At 41.3% G+C, this 23,429-nt stretch overlaps 1 protein-coding gene across 2 annotated transcripts in view; it reads right to left on the reverse strand.

Moving 5' to 3' along the window:
- Positions 1 to 23,429, reverse strand: part of kcnh5b (potassium voltage-gated channel, subfamily H (eag-related), member 5b) — a 237,713-nt gene that overhangs the window by 62,071 nt on the left and 152,213 nt on the right. For both annotated transcript variants that reach the window (XM_078407202.1, XM_078407201.1), the window contains exon 10: positions 21,259 to 21,455. In XM_078407202.1, coding sequence (XP_078263328.1) covers positions 21,259 to 21,455 — 197 coding nt within the window. The remainder of the gene's footprint in view (positions 1 to 21,258; positions 21,456 to 23,429) is intronic.

The following is a 23,429-nucleotide window of genomic DNA, read 5'->3' on the forward strand; positions in this document are numbered from 1 at the left end:
CACAGACCTCTACCATTGTGCTCTCGGGGTGACACAGTAGAGCTGCTGCCTCACAGTGCCCGAGACCCAGGTTCGACCCTGCCTGTGTGGAGTTTGTACGTTCTCTCTGTGACCATGTGGTTTCCTCTCACATTCCAAAGACATGTAGGTTTGTAGGTTAATTAGCTTCTGTAAATTGCCCCTACTGAGCAGGATGAGAAAGTGGAATAACAGAATGAGCCGGTGATCGATGGTCGGCGTGGACTCGCTGGGCTGAAGGGTCTGTTTCCACACTGTATATCTAAACTCCATGATCTGTGATCAAGCCAGTTATGGATATAATTTCTCAACTCATTGTGAATCCCATGTGACCTAATGTTTCAGACCAGCCTACTATGAGGTCTCATAGCAAATGCCTTACTAAAGTCAGTGTAGAGACCATCTGCTGCCCTACCCTCATCAATCATCTTCATCAACTCCAAGCAATAGGGGGCAGAATATTAGAAAATAACAACCTGTGTAGTTGACAGAGAATACTTAAGTAGCAGAGCAAGTGGGGAATTATAAAAGCATTGAGCCATTTCATGAATTGTTTTACAAATGACTCCATCTCATGTTTGGTATTCTGTTACTTTTTAAATTGTGTTCATCTATAATATTAAACAATTTTGAGAAATAATCTACACCTGAAGTATCAACTCATCAAATTTTCTTCCGATTTAACTGCTTTTTGTTACTGTTTCAGATTCTCTGTATCTGCAGTTTTTTTTCCCCACTTTGTTTAATTTATAATGCAGTGATGGTGTGCAGCTCTTTACAGCATTCATAAACGATCCATTTACAGCCTGTAATTATTAACCTTAATTAATCAAACATTTTGAATGTTTCCTCCATTTTCTGTTTTATTTCAGGTTTCCACCATCTGCAATGTTTTGACTTTTTCTAATATTTTCTTAACTTATTCAATAACTTTCTTGAATCCTCACGGCAGGAGGGTTCACATTCCAAATCTAAATACGAACAAAGGGTTGACGTTCAGCATCTTGTCTCGTCTTTCCTGTTTTAAGATGCTGATTGGCCCCATTTCTGCAGCTTTTGATGTTAATAGCTTCCATTATTTTAATAAAAACCTGTAACTGCTTGGAGTAGGAATGGATAAAGCCCATACATTTTGCTTTTGGCCAGATATGCATATGATGATCCTATCATGGTAAGGCCTGCTCATTTATCTTTTATTTGGTTTCATCTGCATTCTTCTTGGATAGCTTTTACTGCTCGTACTTTAAGATGCTAGATGGTGCTTTTTAAGTTAAATATTACGTATTAACTTGTTCCCCTGCTGATTTACTTAAAGGACGATTGGAGCTGTTTTCTTTAGATTCATTACATTAAATTATTAATTCATATGGTTTAAAGCGTAACTAAATGGCCAATGGAACATTCCGTACATTTCAGACTAAAAGACATTGTATTTTATTAATGTAATTATTTATTTTATTCCTTTATTTTGTCAGGGCAAGAAAGAAGTAGGGTTTTAAACTTGCAAAAAAATCATTCTTTATTTTTCTGTTATGTATTCCCTCTTGAAGTGCAAACTGTAGAAATAATGCCAGTGTTTAATATCTAGCCCTGACTCTCCAGTCCTAGATTGAGCAATTAGAAGTCAATTACTTTGCCTAATATGGACCAGACCAGATAAGGATGACAGATATCCTCCTCTGAAGAGAACTAAAAGTGAACTAAATCTCCTCTGCCTGCATGTGATCCATACCCCTCTATTCCTTGCATATCAATCTAAAAGCCTCTTAAATGGCACAATCATACCTGCTCCCACCACCACCCCTGGCAGTGCATTCCAAGCACCCACCACTTTCTGTGGAAAGAAATGTCCACATGTCTCCTTTAATCTTTACCTATCTGACCTTACAGCTCTCTGTATCAAAAGACTTGCCCGCTCCTCTCCTTTAAACTTTGACCCTCTCTAGTCTTTGACATTTTCTCCCTGAAAAAGAGGTTCTGATTGTCTACCTCTCATGATTATATGAACTACAATCAGGTCTCCACTCAATCTCCAATGCTTCAGGGCAAACCAAAACCAAGTCCACATTTTTCTAGCCTCGTAGCATAGCTAATGCAGTACCTAATCTGGGCATCATTTTGGTAAACCTCTTCTGCAATCTCTCCGAAGCCTCCACATCCTTCCTGTAATGGGGCAACCAGAACTGTACACAACACTCCAAATGTGGCCTAACCAATGACTTACATATGACTTCATGGCTCAATATAATTCAATTTTGAAATTAAACATATTCTTTTAAGTTTTATATATATTTACAACACTATTTTTAAAAAACTAATGGGAAGCTTCCCAAACACATTTTGTCACAACCCACTGTAAAACCATAGATCTCTTGACCACTTTAGCTTACACAGATACTAATACTGACCATTCTCCTTCTATTAAGTCCAAAGAGGTAGAATTTGACGAGTTTAATTGATATCGTTAGTATGGATATGACCAAACAATTTTGGGCAAAGGAAAACTATCACTTGAGTAATGAATCACCATGACTGCCGGATGATTTGCTTTACTCCTGTGTTAGTTTTGAGAAAGTTGAATCTCAATCTCCATGCGGGTTTCAAGAAATTGCTGCATTTGTGCATTTACCTATCAGACTTGCCATGTGAAGTTAGGAAGGGTGCTTAGTAGTGAATGGACCATGTAAATACGTAAATATCCACACAGTACTATCGAATTTCTCTGACACAACAGTTGATACCATGGAGCATCAATTCCTCAAGTCGGAGATAGGGAGCTTGGTATCACGCTAAGACATCATGTCATCATCAGCAAAATGAAGGAGCTAGTCATCAACTTGAGAAGGCAGGGTGGAGTAAACGCCCCAATCAGCATCAATGGTGCTGAAGTGGAAATGGTTGAGAGTTTCAACTGTCTTGGCATTAATATTGCTCACAGGAAAATCTAGAAATCTTGACCTGAGTATGCACCCGGCATGAGTGCGTGATGATCAAAGAAAGGAGGAACGATTACGATGGGTTTGCAAAGAGGTTGTTTCAGTGGACTCAGATGCGAAAGAGAAGAATGAATAGGCCAGTGGGACGACAGAGGAAGGCCATTCAATATGCACAGTGAGGCTTTAGGTTATTGGGGAACCTTCTCAAAAAAAAATCAGCATTTAATTTGAAACAGCAAGAGAGAGGTTGGTATCAACTTGTGACAGGGATTTTGTTCAAGTCTGTAGCCCATCATTTCAAGTTTAAAGCCGGTAGTCAACGTGAGGTGCACAGTTATAGAGCCTGCCATGATATAATGTCTCATCCACAATTGGGTCGAGGGATGACAATTCTCCTTCTAAGGTATCATTTTCATCAATGCTATGGCTCCAACCACCCAATGGCTTAGTGATCCAATGCCCTTCATGGCTGCAGATTACATGTGCAAAAAGTGGTTGCAGCATTTCATAGCTGTTCTCCGACTACTGAGGCAGTGCGCCCATCGAGTGAAGCACAAACTGCTACCTCCTCTCGGAAGACAATATTCATCCTCCCATTGCTGACTCGACACCAGCCTGCCTATCAGTCAGCTGGTAAAGTCTGCTTCTGGCCATCCCAGTTGGTGGAGTTAACAATTCAGAGGGCAAGCACAGGCTGAGGTTGTCAATCTGCAACCTCTAACCCCGAAAGGCTAGGGATTCCACCTTGACATCTACTTTACCATTCATTTTCTCCTTGCACGGTCGACTGGACCTTCCAATTCTGATGAAGGAGTACAGACCCAAAACATTCTTTCCAGCTGGGTCATTGCAGCATTTTAAATTTTTATTCCAACATAATTTCAGCATATACAGTCCCTTTAACGTTCACCTTTCAATTGGTCTACTTAACTCTTTTATTACGTGCTACCACCTTGCCTTAGTTCTCCCTTCGTCTCATTCAATCTGGTTGCAAGGAGGGAGCTGCAGCGTGGAATTTAGACCCTTGTTTGTTCGTCGAGGATTTACTCCGAGCATCTGAAATCCTCCCAGCGACGAGTCCAGCCTTCCACTAGCCCCGAAACATCTATTGCTATCTAACAGCTATCTATCTGGGATTGAGAAATGCACTTGGAAGGTAGGCACTGATTTGTGTACAAGGGTGATTTAATGATTTCTCATGCCTTCATTTCTAAGCTTGGTTTGCAATGTTATTATCAGTTATTTATTCGTGCATTTTGCGAAGAAGACATTGTTGTGCTGTGGCTCCCCAAACTTTATCATCCACAGTCGAAAATTGATCAAAAATTTGGACTTACAGCCCATATTTTAAGATAGCATAGTAAATGAATTGATAATTCTATCAAAATAATTTGAGCTTTCAAAACATTTTATTTTGGCTTTGCTACTTATTAATTGGAAAACTAAAGATTTTTTTAAAAATCATTGAAAACAAAATTACAGCATGAAATAACACTTTTGGACCCCCAGTTTTCAATCCTTTTTGGCCTAATTAAGGGCCGTGGCTATAGGTTGGGAATCACTGATGAAGTGGTTGCTGTTAGAGGATTCAGACTGGAGCTAATGTAACAGTGATCTGGTGGGTTCTTCTAGACTAAGTACTCCCTTCCTTTTCCTCCATTTCGACCTCCTCCTGGTCTTCAGTTGCCTATCATGCAGCTGGATGCAATGGCTGTATCCTCATGGTGACAAGGTTGCAACATGGAGTAGAACACTATTAGTTACAATAGCTGCTCTATCAGGTACAGCAGAGCTCCTCCTGAGCTGCCCAGGTCATAGATGTCATATTTCAGCACAGCAATGGTTGGCTTTGTTGCATGGTGAGTGAGAGCAAGGCTTTCATTGCATATGTGTTTCAGTAGCTTGCAAGGATTGCAAATCAGAACTTAAAATGGTTCAATGGGAAATCAAAAACTTCCTTATTACCTGTTAACAGAAGCAGAGATGCTCAGTTCCAAGAATCAGAGTTTTCAGTCATGAGCTCCTGTTGCTGGTCAGATTCAGTCAACTGCAGTAGTGAAGGAGCCTAAGGAACAATCTCAGAAAAATCCAAGTGGAAGGGGCGGCACAGTGGCACAGCGGTATTCAGAGACCCGGGTTTGATCCTGACTACTGGTGCTGTTTCCATGGAGTTTATACGTTCTCCCTGGACCACGTGGGAGCTGCAGTTTCCTCACACTCTCCAAAGAAGTAAAGGTTTCTAGGCTAATTGGCTTTAGGAAAGCTTGGGGATTGCAAATCAGAACTTCCAATAGTTCAATGGTAAATCAGAACTTCCTTATTAACTGTGGATTTCTCTTGACACCCAGTAATCATTCATTGGGCATCAACAGGATTAATTGGACTTTACTGTCTGTGGTTAGTTACAGCTAGAATATGAGGCAAGGAATCCTTTTAGATTCCAAGATTGACTAGCAACCCCAATTAAATACATGCACACAGTTAAGTGAAGTCTTCAGTCATCACAAAGTCCCACGCTCTCTCTGCCGGTGGTCTCTGGCAAGGGAAAAATAAATCTATTTGTCTCTCTTGGAATAGAGTGTTCCTAACTTCTTATGCGTGACAACCATTGGCAGGATATTACAAAGGCAGGAAACAGGTGCATACAGCAAGTGACAAAGGCTTCCTTGTCCTCCTGTGAAGTTACAGCTGCAGTTGGAGGAGATGGCAGAGACAGTGAGGAGACCTTTACTGAGGCACAATTGACGTCTGTGGCATTTCTTCAAGGTTCAGATAAGTGAGAGGGGCAAGAATTAATATGATCCTGAGGGGCAACTTTTTCACTCAGAGGGTGGTGGGTATATGCAACGAGCTGCCAGAGGAGGTAGCCAAGGCAGGCACTATCACAGCATTTAAAAAACACTTGGACTGGTACATGAACAGGAAAGATTTATAGCACCAAACATGAGCAAATGGGACTAGCATAGATGGGGCATCTTTCATCATCATGAACAACCTGGGCCGAAGGGCCTGTTTCCGTGCTGTCTGACTCTATGACTCTATGGCATTATTGATTGAATGTATTGGGATAAACACAAAATGCTGGAGTAACTCAGTGGGGACACGCAGCATCTCTGGAGAGAAGGAATGGGTGACGTTTCAGGTCGAGACCTTTCTTCATACTTAGAGTAAGGGGAGAGGGAGACACAGAGACTTGAAAGGGTAAGGTGTGAAAACAAAAGATCAAAGGGCACGAAGTTCAAGGATAATGCAGAATATCATATCATCATATCATATACATACAGCCGGAAACAGGCCTTTTCGGCCCTCCAAGTCCGTGCCGCCCAGTGATCCCCGTACATTAACACTATCCTACACCCACTAGGGACAATTTTTACATTTACCCAGCCAATTAACCAGATCATTGTTAGCTAGGGGAAGGTGACAACAAGGCATACAAAGATAAAATTTAATCAGGAGGACAGTCAAACTAGTCGGACTACGATGGGGGAGGGATGGAGAGAGAGGGAAAGCAAGGGTTACAAAGTTAGAGAAGTCAATATTCATACCTCTTGCTGGGTTGTAAGCTGCCCAAGGAAATATGGGATAACATGGCAGCCTGTTGAGTACTCTTCTCTCCCCCCTACCCTCAGATCCTCAGAGCTTTCCTAATAGCATGGACTACTCTGCCGAGTCCCTGCTCCTCCTCATACAATCACACTGGGAACAACTAACCTCTGTAGTCAGCAAAATATCGTTCAACACCTAGCACATTATGCCCTATAGATTCCATATATTGAAATAATTCTAAAAGTGATCACATAATGTAAGTACACTCTTGTTTGTCATCTATGTTAATGAATGGATGAAAATATTGTTAACATGATTCGTGCATTTGTAAATGATGGTGTAGTGGACAGTGAAGAAGGTTATCAAAGATTACAACAGGAACTGGTTGACCTAGAGAACTGGGAAATTATTAAAACATTACCAAAATAAATGAACCTGAAATAAAAATAAAAACAAAATATTTATTTTTAAATCTGAAGAAGGGTCTTGAACCAAACCCTTCATCCATCCATTTTCTCCAGAGTTTCTGACCCACTTAGTTACTCCAGCATTTTGTGTCTATTTTTATTATAAACCAGCATCTGCAGATCCTTTTCATTATAAACTAAATATGTTTGTTTCGTTTTCATTCCAACAATAATGTAAAGCCATTCAATCTTCTAATGCGTATATATATATATATATATAAAATCTTACATGTTAATCTGATATTCCCAATTAATCGTGAAATTCTTCCTTTAAAAGATCATAAACTTTATTTAAAAATACCATGAAATCCTGCTGATATTGATTGTTGCCTTGGATACTACTTCAACCAAATACCCTTTGCTCCTGCTCCATCCATTACTGATAGCATAATTTACATGAAATGCTTTAAAAAAAATGTTTCAAGACGAGAAGCAAATAACAGCAGACATGGGCATTGAGTCAGTACGGGATTAGGTTTTCATGCTATCTATACCTCGACCTAAAAGAACAGGTGGCAAAACACTGATTTGTGAGGTAACAAAGGAAGGTGACATGGATCCAAAACTATTTTTTCTCAAAGTTTTTTAGAAGAGAGGAAAATGAAAAAAGAAAACAAATCGAAAGTAGTCGTGTTGGGTTTACAAGAAGCAGAAGAAATCTCCTTTACTATTTGATCTTCTACAGTGCTTCTTGACCAGGATAATTATCTGTGGGAAGGAAACTATAATAAAATGTCAAAAGTTGCAGTGCACACTGCTGTTGCCTCAGACACATCTCTAATGCACAAGGTGGGATGAGTGGGTGCAGCATTTTAAATACGAAGTATGTCAATTGACCATCCAACCGTCAGAGAATAAATGACTTATCAAAGGCTCAGTAAAATGCAACTCATAACTAATACATATGTTTTCTATTTCATCACTTCAACTTTCTGTGTTTTCTTTTAAAGCCTTTCTATTGCTTGACAGAAGCAACGTTCCAAGTTATCTACTGCACCCAGTGTTCCCGATGTGGGCTCTTGTACATTGGCGAAACCAAGCAAGGACTCAGCGACCGTTTCCCTGAAAGCATTTACGCTCCATCCACCAAGGCCGACTGGATCTCCAGGTTGCTAAACATTTTAAGTCCCCTGCCCAATCCCACAGTGACCTTTCTGTCCTGGGCCTCCTCCATTGCCTGAGTGAGACCACATGCAAATTGGAGGAACAGCACCTCATATTTCGCTTGAGTAGCATACAGCCCAGCAGTGTGAACGTTGAATTCTCTAATTTTAGGTAACTTCTATAAACAATCTCCTGCCCCCCTCCCCTTGCTCTATACCCCCCTTTCCCCACCTTCCTCCACTAAAGGTTGGTTAACCAGTTCCACAGTCCACAGTTCACAACGACGTAGCACTCTTGGGATAACATCATCCCTAGCCAACAATTGACCTATCAGGGAACCTCCGAGATTGAGATTGCCTGCCATGATTTGTCTGGTCTTTGGTTGCTTCCAGTTACTGCCTGCCCCTCCCCCCCCCCCCTTCTACAATGAGTGTAAAGAAGGGTCCCGATCTGAAATATCGCCTATCTATTTTGTCCAAGGATGCTGCCTGATCCGTTGAGGTACTCTAGCATTTTGTGGCTATCTTTATTCCACATCATCCAACAGTTTATTTCCTTCTAAGAGGTTGACTAGTTGTTTAATCCATCCCTGCTTTCTATTGTTGTTTTTTAAAAAACTTTAATCCACTTACAAATGTTTGCTTATCTTTCAGCATACATATCTGTGGAGTTATAACTGAACGGTTTAGCTATCCCTCACCTTCACTGATATCAACTGTCCTTCTATGCTGTCCCAACATTCAAGTGTTTTATTGATTGTATTTGAGCACATGGTGATAACTTCTAACATTGTGTTCCCAGCAGAAAATTGTGCAGAGCTTGTGCCAATTTTTTAATATGTTCCCTGGACAGATGAAGCTTTTCATTCGAAGTGTGAGGTCAGAATAGTTTCCTTGTTAATGCATTTTCAGTAACAGTGCTGCTTTTGAAATATGGTACAGCTGAAGCATCCTTCAACACCACCACCCCACCCCCTCCCCAAAATCCAGACATCTCTTTAGGCCACTATTAGTTAGTTGACATCCAGAAAACCAATTTGCAGGTTGCTGGTCTTTCTTTCAGCAGCGTTCAACAGAAAGTCAATTTATTTTCCGAGTGTTAGCTGCAACAATGCTCGTTTTCTGGTTATTTTATGTCATTCCAGGCTTTTAACCAAGTATTTCCAGGTGCAAGCCTCCACACCCCACATACCCTGGTATCATTTCTGCATCAGACCGCAAAGGATGCTATAATTTCTTGTGTTGCTTACCTTTTGGAGCAGAGCAGAGGAATGTGGACTTTGCTGCCCCAGGAGCCCCCAAAATTGGACAGTTCCGAGACAATACGGCCTTCACCGTACAGCACCAGCACTGGATGCTTGCCAGGTAAGTAAATGATTTCCATTCATCCTTCAGAACCATCCACTACATGATATCACGTTATGCCCTTCCATTCCACTCCGCACAAATCCAGAATCGCATAAAACCAAGATCGCATAAAAGCAATCTGCCAACATTGAATTCTGCTGTAGATTCTGAAAACTTGTCTCCTGATTTATCAATGCTAATTTTACAATTTTCTTCCCTTCCCCCTTCATTATTGGCACTCTCTACCCAATGGCAATGGATTACCATCGCCTGAAGGAGTGCAATATTTCAAGAAAGCAGCCTTCTGCCATCTTCTCAAAGACAATTGAGATAGGTGCTAAATCGCCATCAAGGTCCAGATCTAGAATAAATAAATAAAGTTTTAAATGCCTCATTACGTAAGTCACACCATTTGAGTCTGGAGGTACAAAATAGCCAGATTTGTTCATGTCAGCGGATTTCCTCCCATGAAGGATACTGCTGAACCAGCTAAGTTTTTTCTGTAATCCATCAGGATCCTAGTCTTTACTACTGGCCCTTTCATTGAGTTTAAAACTTTCCATTTGTCATAATGGAATCTGAACTCATGGCTTCGAATTCATCAAAACAGTAACTTAACCACTGTGCCATCTCGTTAATATCCTTCATAGGAGCTTTATATAAATTAACCATAAATATACCTAATTAATAGTTTTGAAAGCAGTATTTTCTTACCTCGAAGAAGCAAAATTGGAAAATACGGATGAAACGCAGGTCTGTATGCACACAGCAGCTCAGCCGGCGAGAATGTTTAGCGCGAGTGACCTATGACCTGGGCATGAGCAGTCGGCATACTGAACTCGCTTATTTTACTAATCCGATTAACCAACAAACCTGCACATCTTTGGAGTGTGGGAGGAAACCGGAGCACCCGGAGAAAGCCCACGCGGGTCGCAGGGAGAACGTACAAACTCCGTACAGACAGCACCCTTAGTCAGGATCAAACTCGGGTCTCTGGCGCTGTAAGGCAGTCTACTGCTGCCGCAGGAACTCTCAGGATATTCAGAAAATCTTGCGCTGCCATTAAGGCTGTCCCTGGGGATTTGCATATCTACATTCTCAACCTCTTACAATTTTACAACCTCCATCAACATCACACAGGAAATTTTCCTTTAGATATAGATGTTCAATATGGCTGTTGATAACCTTGACTGTCTAATATCTAACCCCAGGGTAGCATAAGACAAGATTGCAACATAGACCAGTATAGCACACAAATAGTGCTCTCGGTCGACAATGTCCATTGCAAACATAATGCCAAGTTAAACAAATCTCCTCTGCCTGCGCATGACCTGTATACCTCCATTCCCTACATATCCATGTGCCTATCTAAAATCAATTAAAGACCACTATTGTATCTTCCTCTCCCACCACCCCTGGAACATATTTCAGGGATCCACCTTACTTTCACTACAGCTAATGATGCAGTGTTGTGTCTCCAAACCTGTCTCAGGCTGCTGCCCTTCATCAGTCTCAGTCTCTGCCTCAGACGCTCTTCTCAGTATCAGTTTGCTCTCGTAATGTTATGATTTTTTTCAGGTCTCTCCTTCTTCAGGTCTCAGATGTTCCATAGAAGACAATCCAAGTCTGTCCAACCTCTCCTTACAGTTAATACCTTCTAATCCAGGCAGCATGCCGGCAACCCCTTCTGCACCCTTTCGGTAAGGGGAAAGACCAGAATTGTACACAATACTCCAAAAGCTGCCTGATTTAAGTCCGATAAAGCTGCAACATGGCTTCCTGAATCTTATACAATGCCCTAAATGACAAAGGTGAGCATACTATATGCCTTCTTTATCGCTCTATCTACTTGTGTTGCTACATTCAGGGAGCTGTATGCCTGGATCCCAAGACCCCTTGGAATCCCAAAGTGAGATCAGAGTCCCTACACATCTATTTATTGCTTCCAGCTGTTAATGGCCAGAGGCATATAATGTGTGGGCAATCTGATATCTCTCCCTTTACATCATGACCTGAAGGAAAATGATCCCCCATCTGTTACTCACACTTTTTTTTAATCTCCAATTCTATTTGTACAAAATTTATTGTACAAATTAATTGCAGATGTTCCGCTTGGAAACCTGCAACCCAATGGTATGAACATTGAATTCTACAAGTTTATGTAACTACCAATCCCACCTCCCCCCTGCTTCTTCCCCCTCTTCTCTTCCCACCCCTCCCTCCCCTGTGCCCCACCTGAACTAGAACCTATTTCTCCCTCCCCCCCCCTTCCACTTCCAACTTAATTCCTTCCTCTAGCTTCACAATTCACAACTCTTCAATCCTTCTTACCTTCTGTCTTTTCATCTATGATCTTTGTCCAAACACCTGCCTATCACAAAAAAACCCTCACCTGTAACCTCCTATACTTGCCAGGCCTTCTCCTGCCCCCCCCACCTCCCCAAGATGGGACTAGTGTAGCTGGGCTGAAGGGTCTGTTTCCATGCAGTATGACTCTATGACTTTAAGGCTTTTACACAGTGAGAAGACAAATGGGCACAAAATGATATATAAAATCTGTGAAGGCAGAACCCATTCTTTCACCATACAAATTTCTGCCATTCTTATCTGCTGAGCTTTTCAAATCTGACAAGCCAGCACTGGATTTTAAAGAGCAAGACGGTGTCAGGCCGCAACAGTTTTCTGCATCAGCTCACAAGCTGAGTGTGATAGTGGAAAGGTCCATGTCATGCAGCTGTATAGTCTAGAGATCAGCTTCTTGCCGCTGCAATCTATCACGTGCTTGCATCACAATTCAGGACACCCACAGAGATGTAGACGACTTTGGCAGATGTACTGAACCCAATTAAAATACAAGCTAAAAGTAGAAAGTATTGAATGTTGGAAACTGCTGAATCCACTTTGAAATCTCCCCAGCTTTATCTGTTTCTCTCCCAGTTGGGGTTGGTATTGTGAGTGTCCTGGCTTCTGCTGCTGTTGGAATCTTTATTGTGTTGCCATCTACAGAGAGGCTTGTGTGTTCACAACACAACATCACAACATCAGTGTGTTGGCAGAGAGTGCTATTAACCAGAGCATCCTTGTCCCCTTAGCAGTGTGGCATAAAAACCTCCGACGGACTAGTTCTTAACTGGAATAAAATAGTAAAGCTGTGTTCTATAGCACTTCAGAAAAATAATCCATCACCTACCTAATCAACCTAGAGTGTGATTATCCTTTCCCATTGCAACAATAGAATATGAAGGCTGTGACAGCAACTGCAGCAGAAATCCATTCATTTAAAGTGTTGGCGTGAATAGACTTGGCACAGAGCCATGTAAAATAAGAACCTTGATGCCAAGAATATAAGCAAACTCTTGGTGTTGCGAGCAGCAAAGACCAAATTAAACCTCCAATCTTTGAAAAAGGAAGACAGCATTGCTGACTAGCACCAGTAATTACAGCTCCTTGTCATACAAAGGTTTGCTGGTATGGTGAATGCCAATTCACTTTGAAAGCAAAATTGAAAAGCTTTCCTACATATTTTCCACTATTCCTGAGCATGCCAAGGTAAAAATAAAGTGCCTGTTACAAGTGATAGAGTTGATTTACCAGCGCTATGCATTCCACGCTTTGCAAAAACCTGCAATTATTTATGATTTGACCCACAGTTTGGGTTCTAATTAACAACACTCTTTTGGTCAATTGGGTATGCATGCATATCAACAGGGAATGTCTCAAAATTGTTTGCATTTTTCAAGCTTACTTTTTCCCTTTGCATTCTTATCTGCCACACTCATACAACTGCTGACTTATGCTGGCTCGTGGAGCCAAGGTGCTTTCCTATTCTTCAAGAGTAGCAAAGTCAAATGTGGGTCCCTTGAAGGCAGACACGGGTGAAATTATTATGGGTAACAAGGAAATGGTAGAAGAGTTGAACAGGTACTTCGGATCTGTCTTCACTAAGGAAGACACAAACAATCTCCCAGATGCACTGGAGGACAGAGGATCCAGGGGGGTAGAGGAACTGAAATAAATTTTCATTAGGCGAGAAATAGTAGTGGGTAGACTAATGGGACTGAAGGATGATAAATCCCCTGGGCCTGATGGTCTGCATCCCAGGGTCCTCAGGGAGGTGGCTCTAGAAATAGTGGACGCATTGGTGATCATTTTCCAATGTTCAATAGATTCGGGATCAGTTCCTGTGGATTGGAGGATAGCTAATGTTATCCCACTTTTCAAGAAAGGAGCGAGAGAGAAAACAGGGAATTGCAGACCAGTTGGCCTGACATCAGTGGTGGGGAAGGTGCTGGAGTCAATTATTAAAGAGGTAATAACAATGCATTTGGATAGCAGTAAAAGGATAAGTCCAAGTCAGCATGGATTTATGAAAGGGAAATCATGCTTGACTAATCTTCTGGAATTTTTTGAGGACATGACAAGTAAAATGGATGAAGGGGAGCCAGTGGATGTAGTGTATCTAGACTTTCAGAAAGCCTTTGATAAGGTCCCATACGGGAGATTGGTGACTAAAATTAGAGCACATGGTATTGGGGGTAGGGTGTTGACATGGATAGAAAATTGGTTGGCAGACAGGAAGCAAAGAGTAGGAGTAATGGCAGGCTGTGGCGAGTGGAGTGCCGCAAGGCTCGATGTTGGGGCCGCAACTGTTTACCATATATATTAATGATTTGGAAGAGGGAATTAGAAGCAACACTAGCAAGTTTGCAGATGACACAAAGCTGGGTGGCAGTGTAAACTGTAAAGAGGGTGTTAGGAGGTTGCAGGGTGACCTGGACTGGTTGAGTGAGTGGGCAGATGCATGGCAGATGCAGTATAATATAGATAAATGTGAGGTTATCCACTTTGGCGGCATAAATAAGGAGGCAGATTATTATCTCAATTGAGTTAGGTTAGGTAAGGGGAGGTGCAGCGAGACCTGGGTGTCCTTGTACACCAGTCACTGAAAGTTGGCGTGCAGGTACAGCAGGCAGTGAAGAAAGCTAATGGAATGTTGGCCTTCATAACAAGAGGATTTCAGTATAGGAGTAAAGAGGTTCTTCTGCAGTTGTATAGGGCTCTGGTAAGACCACATCTGGAGTATTGTGTACAGTTTTGGTCTCCTAATTTGAGGAAGGACATCCTTGTAATTGAGGCAGTGCAGCGTAGGTTCATGAGATTGATCCCTGGGATGGCGGGACTGAGATATGAGGAAAGATTGGAAAGACTAGGCTTGTATTCACTGGAGTTTAGAAGGATGAGAGGGGATCTTATAGAAACATATAAAATTATAAAAGGACTGGGCAAGCTAGATGCAGGAAAAATGTTCCCAATCTTGGGCGAGTCCAGAACCAGGGGCCACAGTCTTAGAATAAAGGGGAGGCCATTTAAAACTGAGGTGAGAAAAAACGTTTTCACCCAGAGAGTTGTGAATTTGTGGAATTCTCTGCCACAGAGGGCAGTGGAGGCCGAACCACTGGATGGATTTAAGAGAGAGTTAGATAGAGCTCTAGGGGCTAGTGGAATCAAGGGATATGGGGAGAAGGCAGGCACGGGTTATTGATTGTGGACGATCAGCCATGATCACAATGAATGGCGGTGCTGACTCAAGGGCCGAATGGCCTCCTCCTGCACCTATTTTCTATGTTTCTATCTATGTTTCTATGTTTCATCAAGTATCTGCTGCTCTTTACTTTAAATACACTGAAGGTTATTCAGCACGAGAAGCGTCGCTGTGAAACCCAGTTCCCTTCCCCATTTTCCAGTTGCAGTCTCTGGGATGGAATTTACATAACAGATTTTCACACAAATGCATCTTCTGTTTAAATCCAGGATATGGAAACGAGTTATAATACTCTAATTATTGGCACAGGCATGAAAGGGACCTTTATGTTGAATATCTGGTATGCAAATCACACTCTAATATTATGGAGTGAACTGTGAGGTAATCTTTTTTAAGAGCGGTCGTATTTTCCTTCTTGACGACATTACGTCATTGTTCGACGGCAGCTTCTGTTATTTTAGCCTTATATGCAAAATTTACTTATCCTTCCTTCACTACAACCACTGTTAGCTTTTTTTAAAACAGTTTGCTTGATCTGTATTGAATCTCTTTGGGACAATCAGTCAATGAAGAAATTGGGGCTAATGTAGCACTTTTTTAAAGGAAATGCTAATGCATAGCACATGGATCACAGATTTTGTATTTTATCTTCTGCCTTCCCTATCTACACACGCCAACGCATGTGGGTCAGGAGTCAATGGTCTGCAACTACAACTGATGTCTCATAATTTGTAGCATTAGTGGGCCATTTGTTCAGGGGTGGCAGTGGTGCAGCGGTAGAGTTGCTGCCTTATAGCGCCAGAGACCTGGGTTTGATCCTGACTATGGGTGCTGTTTGTACGTTCTCCCCATACATGCATGGGTTTTTTCCAGGATCTTCGGTTTTCGCCCACACTCCAAAGATGTACAGATTTAAAGGTTAATTGGCTTGGTATAATGGTACAATTAATCCAAGTGTGTGTGTAGGATAGTGTTAGTGTGCGGGGTCGCTGGTCGACGCGGACTTGGTCAGTCGAAGGGCCCTTTTCCGCACTGTATCTCTAAAGTAAACTAAACTAAACACTCTGGGTGTAAATTTTGTTCCATGTTTGCAGTACATTTTCTGCTCAAATCTCACTATTTTGTTAATTGGATAGGGTGGCAGATCATCATTTTTTTTTATTGCAGGAGTCTCTCATACCGACTCTTGTCATTCAGTAAGATCATAGCTTTCCACTTTGCCTCAGCATGACTTTCCAGCATTAACTCCATGTGCTTTGAATCTCTTAATACACTCAATCTGCACAGTCATCTTGGAGAGTGAATTATCCCCCCTCAGGGGGATAAAATGTCTTCTCATCTCAATGGCCAACCCCTTATTTGGACACAATGACTCCTGATTCAATCACTCCAGGCAAAAGAAATATCATTAAAAAAAAAGACACAAAGTGCTTGAGTAACTCAATGGGTCAGGCAACATATCTGGAGAAAATGGATAGCTGCTGTTTTGGGTCGGGACCCTTCTTCCGTCATTTCCCTTCATGGATATTGCCCGACATATTGAGTTACTCCAGCTGCTCTCCGTTTTTTGCATGTTTAATGAACTTTGTTCTATTTGCTTTAATGAACTTTGCTCTATTGCAAGTATATTCTAGCTTATGTACGAAGACCAGACATGTACATAATATTCCAGATTCACTAGGTCTCGAAATGCTAGCTCAAGCAAAGCTTTTGATCCCTGCAGTGCAAGTGCAATATTTCATTAAAAGTTGTGGAAATAAGATGACCAGGTTTCCCTCTACTTATACGGCTCCTTCAAAAAAAGCAGCTTTTCTGCAATGATTTGGCACCATTTCAAAATTAGGCTAAATCAGACCACAAAGGAATAATCAGGGGATGAGCAAGCAGAGGGTCTAGTGCTGAGAGAAGAACTTAGTAATCATACAGGTGTGTATGTGTATGTGCGTGTGCGTGTGCATGCGTGTGTGTGTGTGTGCGCATGTGTGTGTGTGTGTGAGCGCGTGTGCCTCTGTCAGTCTGTTTGTCTGTCTATGCGTGTGTCTGGCTGTATGTGACTGTGTGTGACTGTGTCCGTTTGTTTGTGTGTGTTTGTCTGTGTGTCTGTAAGTATGTGTGTGTGTGTATGTGTATGTGTGTGTGTGTGTGTGTGTGTGTGTGTGTGTGTGTGTGTGTGTGTGTGTGTGTGTGTGTGTGTGTGTGTGTGTGTGTGTGTGTGTGTGTGTGTGTGTTTGTCCTTTTATTTGTGACTGTCGTGCGTTTGTTTGATGGTTTCTCCATGAGTGTGTGTGTGTCTGTGGGTTGCTGTGTGTGTGGTGTGTACGTTCCATACATGCCTGGAAATGAATCTAATGAACTGTGCACTCATGAGGAGTGAGGGAGGAAATAATGAGTCTCAATGTTGAGAACCTGCAATGACAGATATATTGTAAATTTAAACTTATCGTTTGGTGGGAGGAGAGTAGTTACTCCAGGGAGAGTATAATTGGTTGAAGTGGACCACAGACACGGTTTCTAGTCCACCAAACATTTCCAAGGTGATTCACGGATTCCAGAAGCATGGAAGTCTCTGTTGCTGCACGGACGATTTTAAAACAACGTGTAGTGTGAAAGGTTAATTTCCAGCTCACAGACTTCTTTTTCCTATTGCAGCAAGACTTGGTTTTGATTGTTGCAAGGTACAGATTGTTTTAATTTTCATTAACTTGTCTGTACTTATGGTTCAATGACACTTTAAAGGATTTATTGTTCATAGCAGTGAATTTTTATGCCAAGCATAGAGGCTTCTTGCAGCATGAAAGATGTATGATTCTGCAGTGCCTGCATTGAGGGAGAACTTGGAACTTCCTGTAACTAAAATATTCTGTACATTCCACTGACATAGAGCTTCTAGTAGGGTTTCCAAAATAAATTCCACCGTAGAACACCATATGTTACCCTTGACTATCAAGCTACTTCGTGTGCTAACTCAGTCAGTAACATGACGCACACAAAGCAACAAATTTAGATAAAAAGCGTTACACTTTTTTTATTGTCCATTCATGGGATTACTGTAAGGGCAGCATTTAACAGACATCACCAGTTGCTCTGGAACCCAACGAGTTGATGAGCCAATGGGCAAATATAAGTAAACTCATTGTTGAGTAGATCACCAAAAGGCCTTACCAAGTAAGCACTGAAGAACATTAGTGAATTATTTGGGTTTAAAACAATGTGGTTGTTTAATGCTCTTCATTACTATTTCAAGAAATGGCACTCTGAGAATTCATTCAAAATAGCAGTATTTTAATGTTCCAACTGCGATGGGAAGATTTGAATTTGTACCTGTTATATCATGCATTCCCCCTCAAGTCAGGAACAAGAGGACAGAGTTAGTTGGATGAGTTGAAGACCATGGACATTGGTCTCTCTGATGTTTAGCTGGAGTAAATGGTAGCACATCCAAGGCAGTATGTGGGAGAAGTGTTGCAAATTAGAGGCAGTAAAGGGGTTGGAGCTCAGTGTAAGCTCTGGTCATATGGAGGCTGACTTCCTATCTCTTGGAGGTTGCCATAGTGCAGCATGTACCTCAGAATGAACAGAGGCCCAAGGATAGATCCTTGAGCGACTGTGAAGAAAATAAAAGAGGGAGGAAGAGAAGCCACTGTTAGAAACACTCATCCTGTGACTAATTCATGTCAGGTAGTATCTGCATTGCCCTAATTAACCATTTGTAAATTTCCCCGGTGTGGGACAAATAAAGGAATATATTAAGACCACCAAATTAAACATAGCTCCACAGTACCTTACAATTGGAAACAGTGAAACCAAATGCAAATAACCTACTGGATAAATAATACGTTCTTCTTTTATGCATAAGATGATAATAATAATAATAATAATAAACATTTATTTTTTATAGCGCTTTTCCAAGTGCTCAAAGACGCTTTACAAAACAGTCAAGACATAAAAACAAACAAACAAACTGTCCTGACGAAGAAGCGGCGAACAAATAGCGCCAGCGTCCTCTCACGTCACGGTCCGGCAGTAGACAATAAAGAACACAAGACACACAATTACACACAATTATGATATTATTTAATAAATCAATTTCATCTTTCAACATGGATTACTTTTCAGGAAAGAATAGGAAAACAAACAAGAGCCTGGTTGGAATCCTTTACTATTGTCCTTTACTGATTTCCAAACCACCATCTAAATTAACAGCCATTTCAATTTCCCCCTTATTTACTATTTGATACCTGCAATAGCTGCTACAAGGAAGGTATTACATGTATCATTACCACATATAAACAGAGTCACACCGCAGCAGTTTTACCTTGCACATTGAATGTGTCCAAACAATGGGAAATGAATTTATCATCATCATCCTTTTATTGCTGACCATCTTCACATTTTGTTATCACTTCATCATCACTTTTGTTATCACCGTCACATATATACAAATGTGTCAAATAAATCATCATCCTCTGCACCAACACCATTCTATCAGGCAACAAGAATCCATTTAAGGTGTTCAAATATTAGTTAAACCTTTTTTTTTTATTTAAAAGGAAAGATATTTGTATTTCATCTACACAGAAAATGTGTGTAAGCACATTGTATAGGAACTTGAAAAGTAATTCGTCAAAACTTAGTATACAGAGAGCGATGCCACAGCTAAAGGTTAGCCATGCAACATTGTGAAGGTTCACTCAGCATTTCCCTGCCACTGTGAACGATTGTTTTATGTGGAAACATAAGGAGATTGCAGGCAGTTTTAGACCAGGTGGGAGGTTAGAAACATAGAAACATAGAAATTAGGTGCAGGAGTAGGCCATTCGGCCCTTCGAGCCAGCACCACCATTCAATATGATCGTGGCTGATCATCCAAAATCAGTTCCTGCTTTCTCCCCATATCCCTTGATTCCATTAACCCTAAGAGCTATATCTAACTCTCTCTTGAATACAGGTTAAAGTGTTAGAAGCCTGAATCTTGATCTTGAAACCTGAATCACCTCCAATCCATCATCAGGCAGGACAGGGAGCAACTAGTCCATGTCCAGGATATAAATTATTAGAATGAAGTTGCATGCCTCTTACTTAATCATCATTTTAAAGTTACAGTTAACTGGCCAAGTATTCCTGGCCTTGGGGCAGACGAGGCATAGACTGCACTGCCCAGTCTCATTTTTATTTACAGGATCTGTTTTCCCCCCGAATTGACACAAACAGCAATGGGACACACGACTAATAGTTCCCTCCTCTCCTACAAGGCCTTGGGTCAACCTCCAACTCTTCCAATCTCACCCCAAAATAACTCTAATCAGCTGCTGTTGTTTCTCTCAACCCTATTGACTTCCTCCATCACAGTTACTCAGATCTCTTCCCAACTCTCGGAGTCTGTACAATCTCCTGCGATCGCATGGGTTTTATCCGGGCGCTCCGGTTTCCTCCCACACTCCAAAGATGTACAAATTTGTAGGTTAATTGACTTTGATAAAATAGTGAAATTGTCCCAAGTGTGTAGGATCGTGCTAGTGTACAGGGATCATTAGTTGGAGCAGATTCGGTGGGCTAAAGGGCTTGTTTCTATGCTGTATCTCTAAAGTCTAAAGTCTCTCCTATCTCACAATCTGGACATTGCAGGATAAAGAGGCAACAACTGTGCATCAGCTTCCATTATTAAATTTGTCAGAGGATGACGAAAAATACTCTTTTGTGTTTCCTGACTGCACAGTGAACACCACTTCCTCCTAACTCTATGCAAAAATCCAATCCCATTATGGCAAAGGAAATGGGAAGTGGCGAGGATGGGAGAAGTGGTGAGGGAATGAGCAGAGTCTGAAAATACTTCTCAAATAGTGAACGAATATTAAATTCTCTGACTGTGTGAGTCAGGCAATCACTAAATTGACCCTCAATGATCCCATGCTGTTCTAGCATGCAAACATACTCACCTTACTTCTGATGCCAGACATACCCACATGCTTGGACTGCCACATGGCACTAGGCCTATGAGCTGCCACAATCCTTGCAAGCCACCTGGGATTGTGCTGTTTATGACTTCAGGAGACATGAAGCTTTAAACTAGTCACTCCGACATCCAGAAGTCAATTAAAACATTAGGAGATTCTCGATTTGCAACAAACCCCACAAAATATATGTCACATGAATACTGACCACAATTTAAACATTGAGGTTTGCTTTGTGTCACAAATTTTGAGATCAGATGTAACTGTAGTCAGAAGAGTAATACATTACAAGATCAACATCAAAATGTCACCCGAGGACTGGGAAATATTGAAAAGGCAACTTACTCGCTTCCTTAGATTGCAGGTCAATATGAGGTTTCGTGAAAAAGAATTTGCAAATGGCGTGTAGAACTCCAGGACTTTCAATAAGGCTTCCCGGTGGATGATGTGCAGGTCACAATATGTCAGGGCCCGAACATTCGCACAGGCATGAGCCAAGGTGGTTTCTTTCCAGAAGATATCCCCAAATACATCCCCTTTTCCTGCAAAACATTTGGAAGAAATACAGAGAGAAAAAAAAAATCAGAATTCATGCTTTCTTATTTTAAAGAGTGAAGCTGCCATCAGAGACTATTTCATGGTGGATGTGGATCCATCACATGATGGATTCCAAATCTTTTAATGAGCAGTTGGTGGCAGAGCAATGGGAGTCAACATGATGCAGGGCAGTCCTGAGGAACTAAGAAAGAAGTCAAGAACATGTGGAACATGCCCACTCTAACCTTTTGCAGCCATGCCACATCCAATAACTATAAGGCCATGGTTTTCCAAAGGTCAAGCAGAAGAAATTTTGATTAGAAACCAGCCCTCTTAATGATGCAGCCTGAGGCCCTTGAAAGTCTGTGCTGTCAAAAAACAGTTACATTCTTTTTAAATGTCTACATAATGTCCAACATTTCACCAGTACAGTTTGGCCCAACATGTGCATTTGTTGATATGGCATACATGTGAATGCCCGAAGAGAAAATGAATCCACTCGCTTGTAACCCGAATAGTTGTTTAATTACAGATAAAACTGGACAGTCAATTGTCCAAATGAAGGTATGATAAGTGTGCTAATTACTGAAAGAGATTGCTTAGCATAATTCATACCAGATTATATTTATCCACTAAAGAGTAAACATTGGCTGATGTGCAATAAATAGGATGCCTGATCATGCACAACTTCTAAGCATCTGATTTGTTTTGGTACGTCTACCTTTTAATTACTGTGTGAGTGTGTACAATGGAGTGTAAATTGTAAACCACTGAAGGCCAATTGTTAAAGAGACTCATCAGAATCAATTCAGGATTCCATATGATTATTAATCATTCAATCATTATTGATACAAAATATTTCAAATAAACCCATTTGTGTTAGAAAATCTGAAGAAACTACTTGATATAAATAATTTCTTACTTTATTTGTTAGCTTTACATCCCCCATGCTTGATTGGTAATAATATCTGCATCATTTAACAATAGACAATAGACAATAGGTGCAGGAGTAGGCCATTCGGCCCTTCAAGCCAGCACCACCAATGTGATCATGGCTGATCATTCTCAATCAGTACCCCGTTCCTGTCTTCTCCCCATATCCCCTGACTCCGCTATCCTTAAGAGCTCTATCTAGCTCTCTCTTGAATGCATTCAGAGACTTGGCCTCCACTGCCTTCTGTGGCAGTGAATTCCACAGATTTACAACTCTCTGACTGAAAAGGTTTTTCCTCATCTCCGTTCTAAATGGCCTACCCCTTATTCTTAAACTGTGGCCCCTGGTTCTGGACTCCTCCAACATTGGGAACATGTTTCCTGCCTATAAAGTGTCCAACCCCTTAATAATCTTATATGTTTCGATAAGATCCCCTCTCATTCTTCTAACATATCTAACAGATATGACTTTAGTTCATTTTTTTACTATTTGGTAAAAAATAGTAAGTAGGCTTATTTTAATGAAGGGGTTAAATATTAAAATGATGATAATAACTGGACTGCATGCTTAAAATGCTTTTATGATCCAAAATGGACGATCTTTCCTAGCAATGTGTCAGCGAGCATTTTAGGCTTAGTTAGGCTCATACCTAAACTTCTGGACCTCGGCCTTGGGGCCTCCATTTGCAGTTGGTGTCTGGACGTCTCCACCATCAGACCTCCTTTGGTTAGAATTGGTCACAACATTTTCTCCATCCTGAACCTCAACACTGATGCCCTTCAGTTGTGCATCCCCAAACCTTGTGCTATTCTCTGAACACCAATGGCCATGTGGGCACAGACAATACCAGAGAGATCAAAACCCTAATGATCATAACCCAGGACAATAACCTAGCCCTTAATGTCAGCAAGACAAACGATTTGGTTGTTGACCTAAGGAAGCAAGGTGATGAACACATCTCTGTCCACATCAATGGAGCTGCTGTAGAGATGGTCTACGTCTTCATGTTCCTTGGCATCCATATCACTAGCAATCTAACCTGTTC

Source organism: Rhinoraja longicauda, chromosome 10 (assembly GCF_053455715.1).
Source record: "Rhinoraja longicauda isolate Sanriku21f chromosome 10, sRhiLon1.1, whole genome shotgun sequence".
Taxonomy (NCBI): Eukaryota; Metazoa; Chordata; class Chondrichthyes; order Rajiformes; family Arhynchobatidae; genus Rhinoraja; species Rhinoraja longicauda.